Source organism: Micromys minutus (genome assembly GCF_963924665.1).
Source record: "Micromys minutus genome assembly, chromosome: 12".
Classification (NCBI taxonomy): Eukaryota; Metazoa; Chordata; class Mammalia; order Rodentia; family Muridae; genus Micromys; species Micromys minutus.
The window spans coordinates 16,436,964-16,452,779 of record NC_137981.1 but is presented as its reverse complement, the minus strand read 5'-3'; the positions used below and the strand labels follow the sequence as shown (position 1 = coordinate 16,452,779).

The window sequence follows — 15,816 nt, the reverse complement described above, 5'->3', positions numbered from 1 at the left end:
CTCTGGTTCTTGTTGTGGGAACTTGGGGAGCTTCGGACTATAAGAGTCATTTGTATTAGGAGCCACCTTCAGGCCTGGTTGCAGGAGCTTGATGTAGCTGGCCCAGCAGATTGCACAGGTCACTAGGCTGCTCATCACCGATTCCCAGTTTTCTGGGTGAAAGAACAGTATTTCATCTTTCCCATTGGAAAGACACTCCTGTGTGCTTAGCATTTCCTGGTTTCTCTGAAGATGTGAGGATGCATGGGCATTGGTGTTATGTTTCCACAGGAGGAATTAAATTTGTGAGATCAGGGCGGCCTGCTCATCTCCTGTCCTCCTCACCAGACTTCAGATTTCTCGTGGAATATGAGACTGGCTTTCTTCCTATTTAAAGAGCTATGAAACCGTAAAAGGAAGGAGAAAAAAAAAATCAAACTAGTCATGATACATATGTTTGCTATTACTGCTTCTTCTATAACCACATCTTTCCTTCCTTCTTCCTACACAGAAAACATGGTGGGAGACTGTTCCAGGTTCCTCCCCTTCCTCTTGCTGCTGGGACTGTGGGAGCCGACGTGTCTACTTTGCACTCAGCCTAAGGGTCTCTCCAGGGCGCGCTGGTTTGAAATTCAGCACATACAGACAAGTCCTCAGCCATGCAATACAGCCATGCGTGGTGTCAACAATTACACCCAACACTGTAAACAGAAAAACACCTTTCTGCACGAATCCTTCCAGAATGTGGCTGCTACCTGCGGTTTGCGCAATATCACCTGCAAGAACGGGCAGAAGAACTGTCACGAGAGCGCAAGGCCGGTCAAGATGACCGACTGCTCACACACAGGAGAAGCCTATCCTAGCTGCCGCTACAGTACTGATGTCCAATACAAATTCTTCATCGTGGCCTGTGAACACCCAAAGAAGGGCGACCCTCCCTACCAGCTGGTTCCCGTGCACTTAGATAACATTGTGTAAGGCTCAGGGTCTTTTCTTCGGTTTGGCACGGGGTCTCTCATGGTTCATTCCACGTTGCCGTTTGTTCCCACAGAAAAGGAAAAAATTACCATGCCTAAGCTATCAAAAGGTATTTTAAAAAAAAGAGAGAGAGTTCATGGGTTATGACTTAGCTCAGTAAATGACCACTTGCTTAGTGCACAGAGGTGTGTGTGTGTGTGTGTGTGTGTGTGTGTGTGTGTGTGTGTGAGAGAGAGAGAGAGAGAGAGAGAGAGAGAGAGAGAGAGAGAGAGAGAGAGAGAGAGAGATGGGAGGGAGGGAGAGAGGAAGGGAGAGAGAGAGAGAGAGAGGGAGGGAGGGAGGGAGAGAGGAAGGGAGAGAGAGAGAGAGAGGGAGGGAGGGAGGGAGGAAGGAAGATTATTTTTTGCTCTGGGGTTACCTTTGTTGAAAGAGGACTATAAGAAAAGTATAAAGAAGGTCAAGCCTGAACAATTCATTAATCCTGCAGTTTTTTTTATCTTGATTTATTGTACTATGCTCATAAAAATTTAATATAATAAATGTGAATTTTGCTGGATTGTTTGTTTGTTTTTTCTGACATGGTCTGATGTGGTCAGGATGGGCTCAACATCACTATGTAGCCAAGAATAATTGTCAACTCTTATTAAATCCTGTTGTCTTCTCTTATTCTTTAATTCTTGCCCACTCTCTTCTTCTGTCTAGTTTCCCTCTTTTCCTACCTTGTGAAGTTCATGTTTCCAAAGCAGGAGAGAGGGAGGCCACTGGAGGTCAGGAGGCTGGAAAGATTGTGAGGACTCACAACCATCTTTCACTCTAGCCTAAAGCTTCCAGGCAGCCACCACCAGCAGGCGCTAGCCACGCACAGGCTTCACACAAGCCACGTGGAGGTAGGCACGTTGGGAACAAGCAAAAGAAAGTTATTCTAAGGTACTACCATTTCATTTCCTGACTCCATTTAATCATAGAGAAAAACTAAATTCACGGTCCCAAGCCCTAAGGGAACTGAAGGCCTCCCAATAGATGAGCAGTTTTTATTATACGAAAGCAGTTATCTGAATCCTAACATCTCAGGGACAACTTGTAAAGGAACAGCAGTCTGAGTCCAGAAACCTCAAGGACAACTTCTTCATCTTGCTGAGAGGGTCGAACTAAGGTACTCCCAAGGCCCGGGAACCTACCCTATCCTCATTGGTGGAAACTCCCTAGCTCCATCCCTATGTCAAATATGATTGGGCAACGCTACCGCCCACCCTGAAGTTAAGCTCCCAAGTTTGTTCTGTGCCCATATCGATCTTGACTACAATACATTTTCGTCATTTGCATTGACAGGGTGTTTGAGTTATGTTGAACTTAAGACACAGAGATCTAAAGACATGCACAGCCAAGCTGGTAAAGGTAGAGAGGCTTTGATCTCAGGCCTCTTTCCTCAAGGCTATATTTGGAGAGTATGCTGGCTGGCTTTATGTCAAGTTGACTTACCTAGATGCCTTAGTCACTGTTGTGAAGAGACACCATAGCTATGGAAATTCTTATAAAGGAAAGCGTTTGCTGGGGGTTTGCTTGCAGCTTCAGAGGTTTGGGGAACACAGTGGCACGCTGGCAAACACGGTACTGGAAAAGTAGGGTTCTCCATCTAGATCAGAAAGACTCTGGGCTTTACATGAGCTATTGAAGCTCGAAGCTCACCCCCAGTGACACACGTTCTCCTATAAGAACACACCTCCTAGTCTCTTTCGAATAGTACCACTCCCCATAACTAAGCATTCACATACATGAGTCTGTGGAGGTCTTTCTTATTCAAACTACTATCCTAGAGTTACTTGGGAAGAGGAACCTCAGGTGAGAAAATGGTGCACCAGTTGACCCGTGGGAAGCTTGTGGAGCACTTTATTTTATTTTATTTTATTTTATTTTATTTTATTTTATTTTATTTTATTTTATTTGAGATATGTAGTCCTGTCTTCCCTGGAACTTTCTATGTAGAGCAAGCTGGACACAAACTCAGAGTTCTGCTTGCCTCTGCCTCCTGAGTTCTGGGATCAAAGGAATGTGCCACTATACCTGACTTGAAGCATTTTCTTGATTGGTAATTAATGTAGAAGGGCCTGGTTCACTGTGGGCAGTACCACCCCCTGATATCCTGGATGCTATAAGAAACAATGAAGAGAAGACCAGAAATAAAAGAAAAAAAGAAAACCAGTAAGCAACACTGCTTTCTAAGTGCTATAACACCTTTCTAAGTGCTATAACAGTTTCTGTCTCCAGGTTCCTGCTGAGAGTTCCTGCCGAGAGTTCCTGCCCTGAGTTCCCCCAAATAATTGACGACATGCTATAAGATGAAATTAGCCTTCTACTTCTCTTCTTGCTTTTGGAAATAGCGTTTTTTCACAGCAATAGAAACCACATGGAGGTGGCACGCTGCCAAAAATAGTTTGGGTATGGATTACATCATTGTTTACTTTGAGATTCTCCAGGCACCCTGTTTTGTATTGCTTTATAGTCCCCAGATAGCCACTGTCTGCTTTTAGCTGATTTATTCCTCAGCTTCATGCTGTCTATGCCCCCATAGCCTTAGGTGTGAGACATCTGTCTGAACCATCTGCCGTGACCCTGACTCCCAGCATCACTGCAGTGTAGGAAGAACATATCTGATTTGGGCCACTTCTGACAAAATGTAAGGGAACCTCCTAGTAGATCTAATACAGGTAATCCTAAAGTAAAAACTTCCAGGCTCCGAGGTGTAACTATTCCTCTCCAAGGTACATTAAGGAAGTAGGTGAAGCCCCTACTGTCCTCTGATATGAGGTTCTGGGGCTTCCAACCCACTCAGTCTTACCAAGTTCCCAGGCAAGATCCACTGCCCCACAGCTTTGTCACTTTCCAAGAACTACAACTTCCAGCATTCCAGGGAGTTACCTGTTTCTTAGGCTGGTGGGGCTTATAGGCTAATGCAGGGCATTATAGTATGCCTACTTTAAAAAAATTTTTTAATTGAATAGTTTATGTATTTACATTTCAAATGGTATCCCCTTTCCTGGTTCCTCCCTCTCTCATTCTATCTCTCCCTGCTTTTGTGAGGATGTCCTCACTCCTACCCACCTACTCCCACCTCAACACCATGGCATTTCCCTACACTGGGGATATGAGCCTTCACAGGACCAAAACCGTCTCCTTTTACTGATACCAGACAATGGCATCCTCTGCTACATATGCAGCTGTAGCCATGGATTCCCCTCCATGTGTGCTCATTGGAAGTGGTTTAGTCCCTGGGCATTCTTGGGGGTCTGGTTGGTTGATATCGTTGTTCTTCCTATAGGGTTGCAGACCGTTTCAGCTCCTTCAGTCCTTTCTCTAACTCTTCCACTGGGGTCCCTGTGCTCAGTCTGATGGTCAGCTGCAAGCATCTTAATCTGTATCAGTAATGCTCTGGCAGAGCCTCTCAGGAGACATCCATATCAGGCTCCTGTCAGCAAGCTCTTCTAGGTATCAGCAATAGTGACTGGGTTTGGTAGCTGCAAATGGGATGCCAGGTGGGGCAGTCCCTGGATAGTCTTGCCTTCACTTTTTTCATGTACTTCATCCTGTGAACAATTTGATGCCCCTTCTGAGAAGGACTGATTCACCCACATTTCAGTCTTTCTTCTTGACCTTCATATGGTCTGTGAATTGTTTCTTGGGTAATCTGAGCTTTTTGGCTAATATTCACTTACCAGTGAGTGCATACCACATGTGTTCTTTTGTGACTGGGTTACCTCACTCAGGATGATAAGTTCTAGTTCCATCCATTTGCCTGGGAATTTCATGAAGTCATTGTTTTTAATAGCTGAGTAGTATAATATACCTACTTTATTTGTTGCTCTTCTCATGGCCGTGACCAAGAACCAAATAAGAAGCAATGCATGGAGGAAAGGGTTTTAAGAAGGGCATAGTCTATGGTGCAAGGAAAACATGACAGCAAGCTCCTGGGGTAACAGGACTCTGCAGTCAAAAAGAGTGAAGAGTGCAAGCACCCCATTGGCTGGCTCCTTTCTGTTTAGTTTGTAGGGTGCTCAGTGGGACCCTTTTATCTCACCTAACACAATCAAGAAACACCAGAGGCTTCTCAGTTGATTCCACACCCTGCCAAGCTGACAAAGAATATTGATTGTCAACTGTTTTGTTTCTTCTTCCTCTTCCTCCTCCTCCTCCTCTTCTTCTTTTTCTTCTTCTTCTTCTTCTTCTTCTTCTTCTTCTTCTTCTTCTTCTTCTTCTTCTTCTTCTTCTTCTTCTTCTTCTTCTTCTTCTTCTCCTTCTCCTTCTTCTCTTCTCCTTTTCCTTCTTCTCCTCCTCCTCCTTCTTCTTATTATTATATTTTGACAACAATGATCTTTCCAACTGAGATAATGTGAGGGTTTTTTCCCATTCTAGAGATTATATGGGGAAAAAAAGAAAACATGATTAGAGTATATTTTATGAAAAAAATTCATTTTCAATAAAAAAAAAACACTAGATAAAGGAAATAAGCCTTTTAGAAGAAACAGAGTATTTTTGATACCCTGTGTTTTGCCATGAGACAGCTTAAGGATTTTCTGGACTCATCTTCTATTTACCCATCTGATGCCGGGTAAATAGAAGTCTCAAGATACAGTCTCTTGACCTAACTTTCTGGGGGTAAAAAAAAGGTTAGCAACACAGCATGAAACCTCTGGAAAAATCACGGGTGAAGCAGAAATTTCTGGTTTCTTTGGAGACTCAGTTGTGTCTTGTGATGCTTTTCTGGAAACTATCTTACGAGAGGTTTTACTGAAGCAGACACCTGGAAGATGTTTTCCTGAAAACAGAGATGTGGTGTTTTTCTGGAAGTTGTCTGGAAAAGGGGCATGTGATGTTTTGATGGAGCAGATGCTTGAGAGGTCATGTAATGTTTGGAAAGGATGTAAATGTAACCCAAGTGACAGTGGCACTGGCTCACCTTGCCACTGTTTGCTGGTCTTCCGGCAGCTTCATGACACTTCCGCAAACTCAAGACAATTGGCAGTCTCAAGGTTTCTTTTGGATCCAACTGCTGTCGCTGATCTGTAAATGGTGTTTGCAAGTGGATCCAGCTACTGACGCTAATTCATGTAAACTGAACCGTTGATATCCTGACAATGAAGATTGGAACCCTCCCCCCAAGAACTATTTCTAAACAGGTCCACACCCTCCTTTGCCCTACTAGCCTTTCATTTTCACTACCTCTGATGGGTGGTGGGCTAGAAGAGAGGTCAAAGCATTTAAGAACCCTTAATAAAATAGGTTTATGAAAAAAATAATCTAAGCCTACACATAGGTTGTCTTTTAGTTCTTCGGAAGTCTCGGAGACAGAAACACTTGCCTAGACATAGTCGCATGTCACAGGCAGTAGAGAGAAACAGGCACAATTAGACACCCTGTAAATGACAAGACTGAGTCCTGTACAGAAAACATGGGCCACTCAAATTTATAATACTCAGGAAGTACCTGGAGTCCTAAACCTCTTTGTTTACCGAGCCCAGTAGACTAGGTGCATGTCTTTCTCCTGCTTGCTTGGAAGATGTCTACAATTCTATTCTTAATGCCATAAAAAAGTAATCAACATTTTGGGATGAAGAAATAAGAGTTGAGACTTTCTTTTCATTATTACCGACACCAAATGTTAACACAGTCCTTCAAGAGCCACAATGTCAGCAGTGGGTACAAGGGACAGTACCAGCACTGATTTGAGAAATAAACTGGCTTGAGATTTAAGGCAGGGAGATTTCTTAAAGGGTCTGTTGGGCTTTCAGAAAATAATACCACAGACAAGGCATCTGAAAGTATGTGAAGCAATTCCCTCACAATTTTGGAATCTGGAAGTCCAAGATCAACAAGGCACTGTCAGAATTTGTTTCTTCTGAGGTCTATCCTTGGCTTTATGATGCCCAGATTCAATCTTTCCTCTGTGCATGCTTGTGGCGGGTGTTGGGATTCTGTAAACCCCATCATTCAATTACCTGGCAGTAGCCAGGTATGTTCTGCTCTAGTGACCTGACACTATAAAAGGGACTGCTTGCCCCCTCCTCTCTCTCTTAGGCTTTCTTTCCTTCTGGCTCTCTTGCTCTCCCACCCCATCGCTCCTTTTCCCCTTCCCTTCTCCCCTCCCTCCACGTGTTCATGGCCAGCCTCTACTTTTCTATCCCCCCCCCCCACATCTACTACCCTCTTAACTCTCCCATGACCTGAATAAACTCTATTCTGTAATAAACCATCATCATGTGGCTGGTCCCTCAGGGAGAAGGGATTCCCAACATGGACCCCCAAGAGGCATCTCCCTTGCCCCCAGGCCTTGCCGCACCTCTATAAGCTATATGCCCCCCACTCTCTTCATCCTTCCCCTAACAGTGGTGCTGAAACCTGTGATGTCATCTTTTCACAACATTGGTGCCCCGTGACTTTTCCTTTCAGTGATTTTTTTCTTTCATTGGTGCCCCGTCATCTTTTCCTTTTAGCGGGTACCTCTCTTTGTGTCCTAACTCCCTCCTCTTATCAGACACCATCTGCTTTGATCAGGCCTTCCTCACCTAATTTTAATCTAATCACCTTTTAAAGGCTCTATTTCCAAACACAGTCATATTCTTTGGTACTGTGTGTCAAGGTTTCAACATATGAGCTTTGAAAGACCATGAATTAGCCCACAGTAAAGGGAGTAAGGCAAAGATAGATAAAATAACAATGTTTGCAACAGATTAGAACTACCTTTTTCCAGAGCCAAGAGTATACTGTGAAATGCTTGGGAAGTGAGCTTTGCTTCTTGTGAGAAGAAGAAAAAAAAACATATTTTTCTTCTTTTGAATAAGTTGATCAGTTATATTCTTCCAATCCAGTTAGTTAAAAGAGCCAAGGAAACTGCTCAACTAGACCATCCTTCTGGTTCCTTGCCTCACCCGCTACACCCCATTTATATTGACTTGATTCTTGATATCATATCCCTAATTACCTCAAACGTTCTTTTAATTATGTCTGTTCTTTTATTTACCTGCTCAGTTCGATTCCCAAGGATTCAGTCAGTAGCTGGCCTTAGGTCTTGATGCTGGTCCAGGACTTAGAATCACATTGCAGGACTTTTCACTGTTACAATGCTGCGTATACAAGGGAACTGAGAGGAGGAGGGCAGGAAGAAGAGGAAGAAAAAGAAAAAGAAGAGGAAGAAAGAGGAGGAGAGGAAAAAAGAGGATGAAGAAAAAGAAGAGTAAGAAATAGATGAAGGAGTAGAAAAAGGAGGAAGAGGAGGAGGAGGAGGAGGAGGAGGAGGAGGAGGAGGAGGAGGAGGAGGAGGAGGAAGTCGGAGCCTGTAAGTGTTTCTGCTCAGATAAGAGGGTATCCTGGGACTGGGAAGCCCAGGAACCATACAACTCTGAAGGGAAACGGTATCCCAGTGGAAGAACACCCTGAGACATAGGGGCCCAGGAACCTTACTTACAACTCTGAGGCTGGGACAGTGTCCCAATGGAGAGCATCTTGAGACATAGGTTCCAGGAACTACACAGCTCTGAGGATGCCCCTCAGTAGAAGCGTTGCAGCTCCCTGGTAGGGTGACCCCAGCTGAGCTCAGGAGCTCAGGAGCTGCTGCCCTGGTTCTTCTCTTTGATTCTTCTCTTCCTCTTTGACTTGCTTCTTTTATTCTTGGCTTCTTCCCATGAGAGAGTCACAGCAGCTTTTGTGGTGCAGCGTGTTTTGGGGTGTGTGCCTCAGGGACTACAGAGCCAGTGTCTGGAAGCTTATCATATTTATATATTCAACTGCTTCAACAACAGTATAGTCAAAATGTAAATGCGATAAACAAAACCACTATTCTTCAATTTCACCGTGTGATACTCTTTGAATATTGAAGATAGATCCCTGGAGCAGGGCATAGGAGCACACTCCAGGAATCAACAAGCCTCGCTCTCTTTAGCTCATACCCGATTTCATGCCTCAGTTTACCTATATTTAAGCTCCAGGTTATTTGTTGTCTCACATTAATAACCACGCGCAGCTGGCCATGTGCATACCGTGTGCTCATTTTCCCCATGTAAACTGTTTTCCAAATAGTCCCAGGTCTCCCCTTAAAGAAATCATTTGGGGTGTTTGTGGGATGCAGGCATTGACGCACAAAGGGATGAGTGTAAAAACTCGCATCAGATTGACTTTGTCAACCCGGATCAGAACCGAGGAGTCGGGTGCCACGCAGTTCATTGCCAGCGCATTTAAAACACCGTATGGTTTTGGAAAAAGTCTCCACTCATTCTGGGCGACAAACATCCCAATTCCAGGAGCACAATAGAGCTCAAGGTGTGGGGCGGACTGGAAGGTGGGAATAGAAACCACCCGGTGTGAGCACCATTACAGTGACTCAATGTGTGATAAAGAGGTGGGAAAAATAGAAAAACAGATCGGAAGTGTGGGGGCATGAGAGGATTGGGGGGGTGAGTGGGCATGATGTGAGATTTCCAAATAATCAATGGAAATGTATACATGCTTTAAATGTGCGTGTGACCATGAGGGGGAGTTCCATAGCTCTAGGGTCTAATGTGCTCAATGGTCACCCAACTATGAATTATGTGACATCTCCCCTCAGGATGGGTTCTATGAACTAGGAACTAAAGATAAAGGGGCAGGGGTGGGGGAAGACCTTGGCTAAACATTCTGGAGGATGTGGGTGAGTTCTGCCTCCACAGATAGCAAAAAGGTCACTAGGTCATTTTCGATATCCACTTCCAGCCTTCGGGGCAGAAACTAAGTAATTCCTCCTTTGAGGAGAGGCTTCTGAACGTTGCGTGTTTAACACGTCTGGCTCCCCAGTGTAAACACAAAGACATTGATTGTGTCTCTAAGAGTGGGAGGGTAAGGGAAATGGAAAGGCTGTCAGGCTGGTCTGATCATCTGTTGTCCAATGTGGGACCATGAAAGGCAGCTTGGTTCCTGGTTGAGCAAAGGCTAGAAACCTCACTGACCCTGAAGGGACGGTAGGCATTTCTCCTGACTCCTGGGAAATCAGGCCCCTGTCGCTAGCCACATCATCTATAGATTTGTGGCCATCAGTCATGTAAGGGCAACGCCCCAATCCCTGCCACAGGGAGAGGACATGACCACAAGTCACTTAGGCTTAAGACGGATCTCCTTTCCTCCCCAGACACTCTTCCCTGCAAAAGTTATTTAACCTCAGGCCCACCCTGAGAAGTGGGCTAAGAAGTGAGGTATGGTTTTACTCATTTACTTTCTGCCATGACAATAAATGCCTTAAAACCATGGACTGCCTCCTTTCCTTGGGACCCGCTATGGGGAGTCATGAAGAAGGCCTTTGCCTACAGAGCCGCTGTCTCACCTCCCATAGAAGTCCTTTCTGCACTCCCAGCCATAGCTGCTACCAAGCCCAATCATCAAGCTGCTGAGCCAAAGACTCCACAAGAGGGACCAGCCAGAGCTCCCCTCTCCCACCCCACCCCTGCCTGGTCTTGGGCTAGACCCAGCCCTCAGGCCTCCACTCTGTTCTCAGCTCTTCTGTGGCATCCAATGTCACCTGGGTGTCTGAGAGCCGAGAACCAGCAGACCCTGGCCTCCTTGCAGGCCCTGGGACTCCCGAGCCAGCTCCTGCTGTCCCTAGGACCTCAGGCATGTTTTCTCATTCCCAGAGCACTGTTCCACAGCTTCCCTATAGCCCGACGCCCAGCTGGTGATGGTGTGGGGTAAGAGCTGTCAAATTTCCAGCGTCCTGCCTACGGTGGCCATGCCCTGTGGTAGAGCAGACCAAAAACCCAACAGTCCAGTACCATACCTTCATCAGACATGTTTCCATAAAGCCAAGGAAACTGCTGACCACACTCCAGCAGTTCGTTACTACCCCTGTGCTATCAGCTCCAGGCCCACCGCCTGCTCTGTGCACTCTGAACCAAATGGAACATTGCCCTGGGTTCTGAGGGATCAGGAAGGGACGTGAGTCTGGGAGAAGGTTTACTCTCACAGACCGCTTATGAATTCCAAAAGGAAAAACTTCCTAGGAAGGATACGGGAGTAGGCTAGGATAGTAAAAACCTCTGAAGTGCTTGTGTTGGGGAGGCTCTCTCTGAAGTAGCTCAGATTTCAATTCTGGAACTTTCCTAGAGATGATAATAATGATAACAGTAACAATAACAATCAGAGTCAGACTAAGGAGGCAAGAGAAAGGAGCCCCTGGAAGACAAGACTGGCTGCAACCTTTCCCTCACACTGAGAAAGCAAGTGTGGAATGAAACACTGCAGGAAGACCACTCGAAGGCAGAGGCAAAGGCAACTTTCTTCTGCTTTCTTAATGGAAGGCTCTCTTTAGTGGCTGTGACTGATCGGTGTTGATATGAGGAGCGGATGCACTTGAGAACCAGGGCTGGCTACTGGGTGCTGAAATAGATGTTTGGCTTTATTGTAGAGAAGAACATATGAGAAAAGCGAATAATCACTGGGGAAGCAGAAAATTTTACTTTCAGGAATGGGGATGATCTGAGCCAATGAATGGGGCGACTTGCCCATTGTCCCTATTCCCTGCCCTAAAAGAACACCTCCGAGTGGGCAGCTTATAATGGACAGCGTTTGATGTGGTTCTTAAGAAAGTCTAAGGCTGAAGGGACATGTTCTGGTGAGGACCGTCTGGCTTCACTGGTCTTCACGGCAAGAGAGGGGTCTGGGAGCATGACACAGGCCAGGGACGCATCTTTGTTGGATGGATGTCCTAACATGAGTTATTTCTTTCAGGGAAAAAAGAAAAGAGAGAAGACACGGACTTCTCACTGGTTTGGCCTAAGTGAAGCTTTACGCGGAAGCATCGAAGTGGACCGGGACGGAAGGGTTCCCTTCACAGGCCACAATGATGCGCTTCTCGTGGCGACTGGTCTGGTAGTCGCAATTGGGATACTTGGAGTTGCCCTTGAGACGGCAGTCAGTGATGTGCACGGTGGAGTTGCTCTTGTAGCAGTTGTTCTTGCCGTTCTTGCAGGTGACTTTTTCCTGGGAGCAGACAGCCTGGACATCTTTCAAGGATTCGTGCACGAAGGTGTTCACGGGCTTGCAGGACCCCTCGGTCATCTTCCGGCGCTTCATCATCTGGTTACAGTAGGTGGGCCCGCTGCTGGAGGAGCCAGCAGTGTCCATGTGCTGCCGCTCGAACTTCTGGGCCGAAGACTCCCTGCCCAGGGAAGGCTGGACCCATCCCAGCACCAGGATTAACAGTGGAAACAGAATGAGGGACTTCTCCAGACCCATGGTAGCTTTGCTGCTCCGAGGAGCCCGACAGGAAAGGAAGAGAAAAAAGGACAAATGCTCAGAAGAGCTGCAACACCCACCTCCGACTCCATAGCTGACTCTTAACTCAGGTTCCCCCCTAGCTTCCCCAGCACACTCCTCCCCAACCTCCCCAGCACACTCCCCCCATCCTCCCCAGCACATCTCCCCCACAGCCTTCCCAGCACACTCCCCTCAGTCACCCCAGCACACTTTCCCCAGTCTCCCCAGCACACTCCCCCAGTCTCCCCAGCACACTCCCCCAGTCTCCCCAGCACACTCCCCCCAGTCTCCCCAGCATGCTCCCCCCAGCCTCCCCAGCACACTAACCCCCAGTCTCCCCAGCACATTCCCCCACAGCCTCCCCAGCACATCCCCAGCCTCCCCAGCACACTACCCCCCAGACTCCCCAGCACCCCCCCCCAAGCTTAGGAGTTCTGCTTTCCTTACTCCATTAGTTCTTTATCTCTGACTCTGCTGCCCCTCCACCCCTGCCTCCAGCTGTTTTCAGGGCCCAGCTTTTCTGGAGTTGGTGTCTGTCAGGAGTCACTGGCCTTGACTTTCTCAGGTCTGACTCTCAAGCAGGAAGAGTTACCGAGGCCACCTCTAGACCACTTACCTAAACTTTTAGTTTGAACTCCAGAGCAAATTGGAAGCCAGTTTCTTCAGTAACACAGTCTCTGTGGTGTGGAATTTTAAAGGATTTCAAGAGGGTTGGCTTCCAGAAAAGGGGGCGGAGTAAATCTGGGTCAATATTGTCTGAATGATAAAAACAAGGGCCTTGTAAACTTGGATGGGAAATGCCCCCAGGCTGCCAAGGAAAGAGAGAACTGAACCTCTCTCAGATTTGAACCTCTTGTGCTGATTCCCAAGGGGCAGCAGAGCAGTCACAGGGACAATGACACATACACTTCACATTCCTTCACAAAGCCTTGTAACTTATGAACATGCTGCTTGTACCAGTACAACCTGGAGTGAACAAAGAACTCACAGAGATCCTGGGAATCGTGGAGGAGAGAAACCCTCCTTCTCTATGGTGTTGAATCAAGTTGATGGTAGCCAGAATTCCGTATCTCCCAGCAGTCCCTCTTTTGGAGAGGGAATAAGAGGGCTTCCCATCTGCAGCCCGAAGGGTTCCAGTACTAGTGAAGTGGTTAGGGTAAAAATATGGGTTATGGTCGGTTTACCAAGCCAAACCCAGCCACTCATCCTCAATAGACCAATCCAAAAGGCAAATAATATCAAAAAGCAGAGAAATGCAGGTGGGTAATTGGGGAAAGGAATAAAGAGAGTTCAGTGACCCTAAATCCATCCTCAGAGTCCTGACATGAACTTTAGGCTTAAATGAAGGACAAAAGGCAATACATAAATAAGCAACCCTGATCAAAGTGTGGTTCCAACCATCACTGACCCATCTCTGACTTGGCTCCAGTCTGTCCTGCAAGGTGGTCAAACAAGTTGTCAGACTGGTATGAAGCCTCTTCCTTCCAGGAGACTAGCACAAGGCACCACTCAGCCTTTCTTTCCCCAGCACGAGACTCCTGTGGAAATTCTTTTTGATGTTGTTTGCTCTTGGTTGTTTTTACAGGTTCAGCCTTTAGTTAAACATGTTAACAAAGAGGCTTATCCAAAAGGACCAGAGCCCATGTCATCATTGTCACTGGACTCTTGATTGCTTCCTTCCTTCCTTCCTCTTTCTTCTCAGCTGGTGTAATAATCCTGGAGGGGGCAGGGGCAGCCTACCAGCTCCTACACTGCAGATGAGGCTTCATGTTGACCTTGGCCCGGGCCTTTGCAAAGGAGCCAGACCGGTCAACATGAACACTGGGCGCTTTAATAATGGGGCTGTTGATGTTATCCTGTGACTGTCACCTCATCTCCATGCAGGATGAGAGAGAGAGAAGCCACAGGAGAGCTCAGAGACTCATGTGTGTTGGAATTCTGTAAACCTCACCCCACAGTTACCTGGCAATAGCCAGGTATGCTCTGCCCCAGTTACCTGACATTATAAAGGGGTCTACTTGCCCCCTCATCTCTCTCTTGCTCTCTTGGCCTCTTGCTCTCTCCCTGTGTTTCCCCTCCGCTTTCCACACCCCCTAACTCCAGGTGCTCATGGCTGGCCTCTACTTCTCTATTCTCCTCTTCTCTCTTTCTGCCTCTACTACCCTTTTAACTCTGCCCATGACCTGAATAAACTCTATTCTGTACTATACCATTGTGTGGCTGGTCCCTCAGGAGGAAGGGATTTTTAACATGGGCCCCCCAGAGGCATCTCCCTTGCCCCCAGACCTTGCCGCACCTCCATGGGCCATATCCACTCCCACCCCACTTTCTTCATTTTTTCCCTAACATTGGTGCTGAAACCTAGGACATTATCTTTTCTTTTTTATATGCACATTATTGGTACCCCTTGTGAGGAGGACATTAGATTTCCTCACGACTAGACATCTCTTTTTCCTTTCATTGGTGCTGAGACTCGGAATTAAACGAAGGTTGTTGCAGCCACAGTGCAGAGTACTAACCACTATCTCTGGGGGTAGGAGCTGTCCTAATGCCAACAGTGTGACTATGAGGACCACTAGTGTGGAGCTAGTCTCTGCATTAAGTGAGAGTCTCATCCAAAGGCAGTCTTAGTTTCCCTGAAGCTATGGACTACCTAGGGAAATTCTAGTTCATTGAGGTCTGTATCAGATCATTTTATGCCAACTTGACACACACTAGAGTTATTTAAAAGGAGGCAACCTCAGTTGAGACATTGCCTCCATAAGATCCAACTGAAGGGCACTTTCTTTATGATTGAAGGAGGATCACAATGCAGTCTCCAATGCCCTCTGCTTTAGCTCCTGCCTCCAGGTTTTTGCCCTGTTGAGTTCCTGTCCTGAGTTCCTGCAATGACGACAGTGATATGGATGTGTAAGCCAAATGAACTTTTTCCTCCCCAACTTGTCTCAGTAATAGTAACCTTAACACAGGGTCCATTGTCTCAATAGTTTGGTAGCCAAGGAGTGGGGTACAACTGTTTTTTTTTTTTTTTTTTTTTTTTTTTTTTTTTTTTTTAAGAGTATCTCCCAGAATGGTTACGGGAGGATTGGAAAATGTAGAGAATATGCCTGGCCAGAGAGGAGGCCTCCAGTGTGAGCTCTACCACTTCTGGCCACTTTCTACCATGCCTTCCCTGGAGTATTTAAGGTAGGAACAGAACAGAGCTAAAGATAAACCAAAGCTACAAACGTTTTCTGGAGAAAATACACAATGAAATGGCTTAGGGGAGACAAGGTTACCATGACTGTACACCTCTCCTAGGAAGCCCCATCCCGACCTGTAAAAAAAGTTTCTTGAGGTGTTTATAAGGTTATAGATCAAAGGGTTCCTCTTTCCCAGCTGGGAAGTGATCCCTGGTGTTGGGATTCTGCAAACCCCACCCCTCAGTTACCTGACAATTCCTAGGTATGCTCTGCCCCAGTGACCTGACATAATAAAGAGAACTGCTTGACCCCTCCTCTCTCTCTTGCTCTTGTTCTTTTGCTCATGCTCTCTGCTTACCCCTCCTCTTTCTCTTCCTTTCCCCACTCTCTCTCCACTTGCTCGTAGCCA

The 15,816-nt window shown here is 46.5% G+C and overlaps 2 protein-coding genes across 2 annotated transcripts; one reads left to right on the top strand and one right to left on the bottom strand.

Annotated features, from left to right (window-relative positions):
* Positions 1–495: 495 nt before the first annotated feature.
* RNASE6 (ribonuclease A family member 6) lies at positions 496–957 on the top strand (the record flags this gene model as incomplete). The annotated part of the gene is made up of 1 exon (XM_080926057.1): positions 496–957. One exon carries the CDS (start codon positions 496–498, stop codon positions 955–957), a length of 462 nt encoding a protein of 153 aa, XP_080782183.1.
* A 10,797-nt stretch (positions 958–11,754) lies between these two features.
* Positions 11,755–12,204, bottom strand: RNASE1 (ribonuclease A family member 1, pancreatic; the record flags this gene model as incomplete). The annotated part of the gene is made up of 1 exon (XM_080926338.1): positions 11,755–12,204. One exon carries the CDS (start codon positions 12,202–12,204, stop codon positions 11,755–11,757), a length of 450 nt encoding a protein of 149 aa, XP_080782464.1.
* Between the last annotated feature and the right edge of the window lie 3,612 nt (positions 12,205–15,816).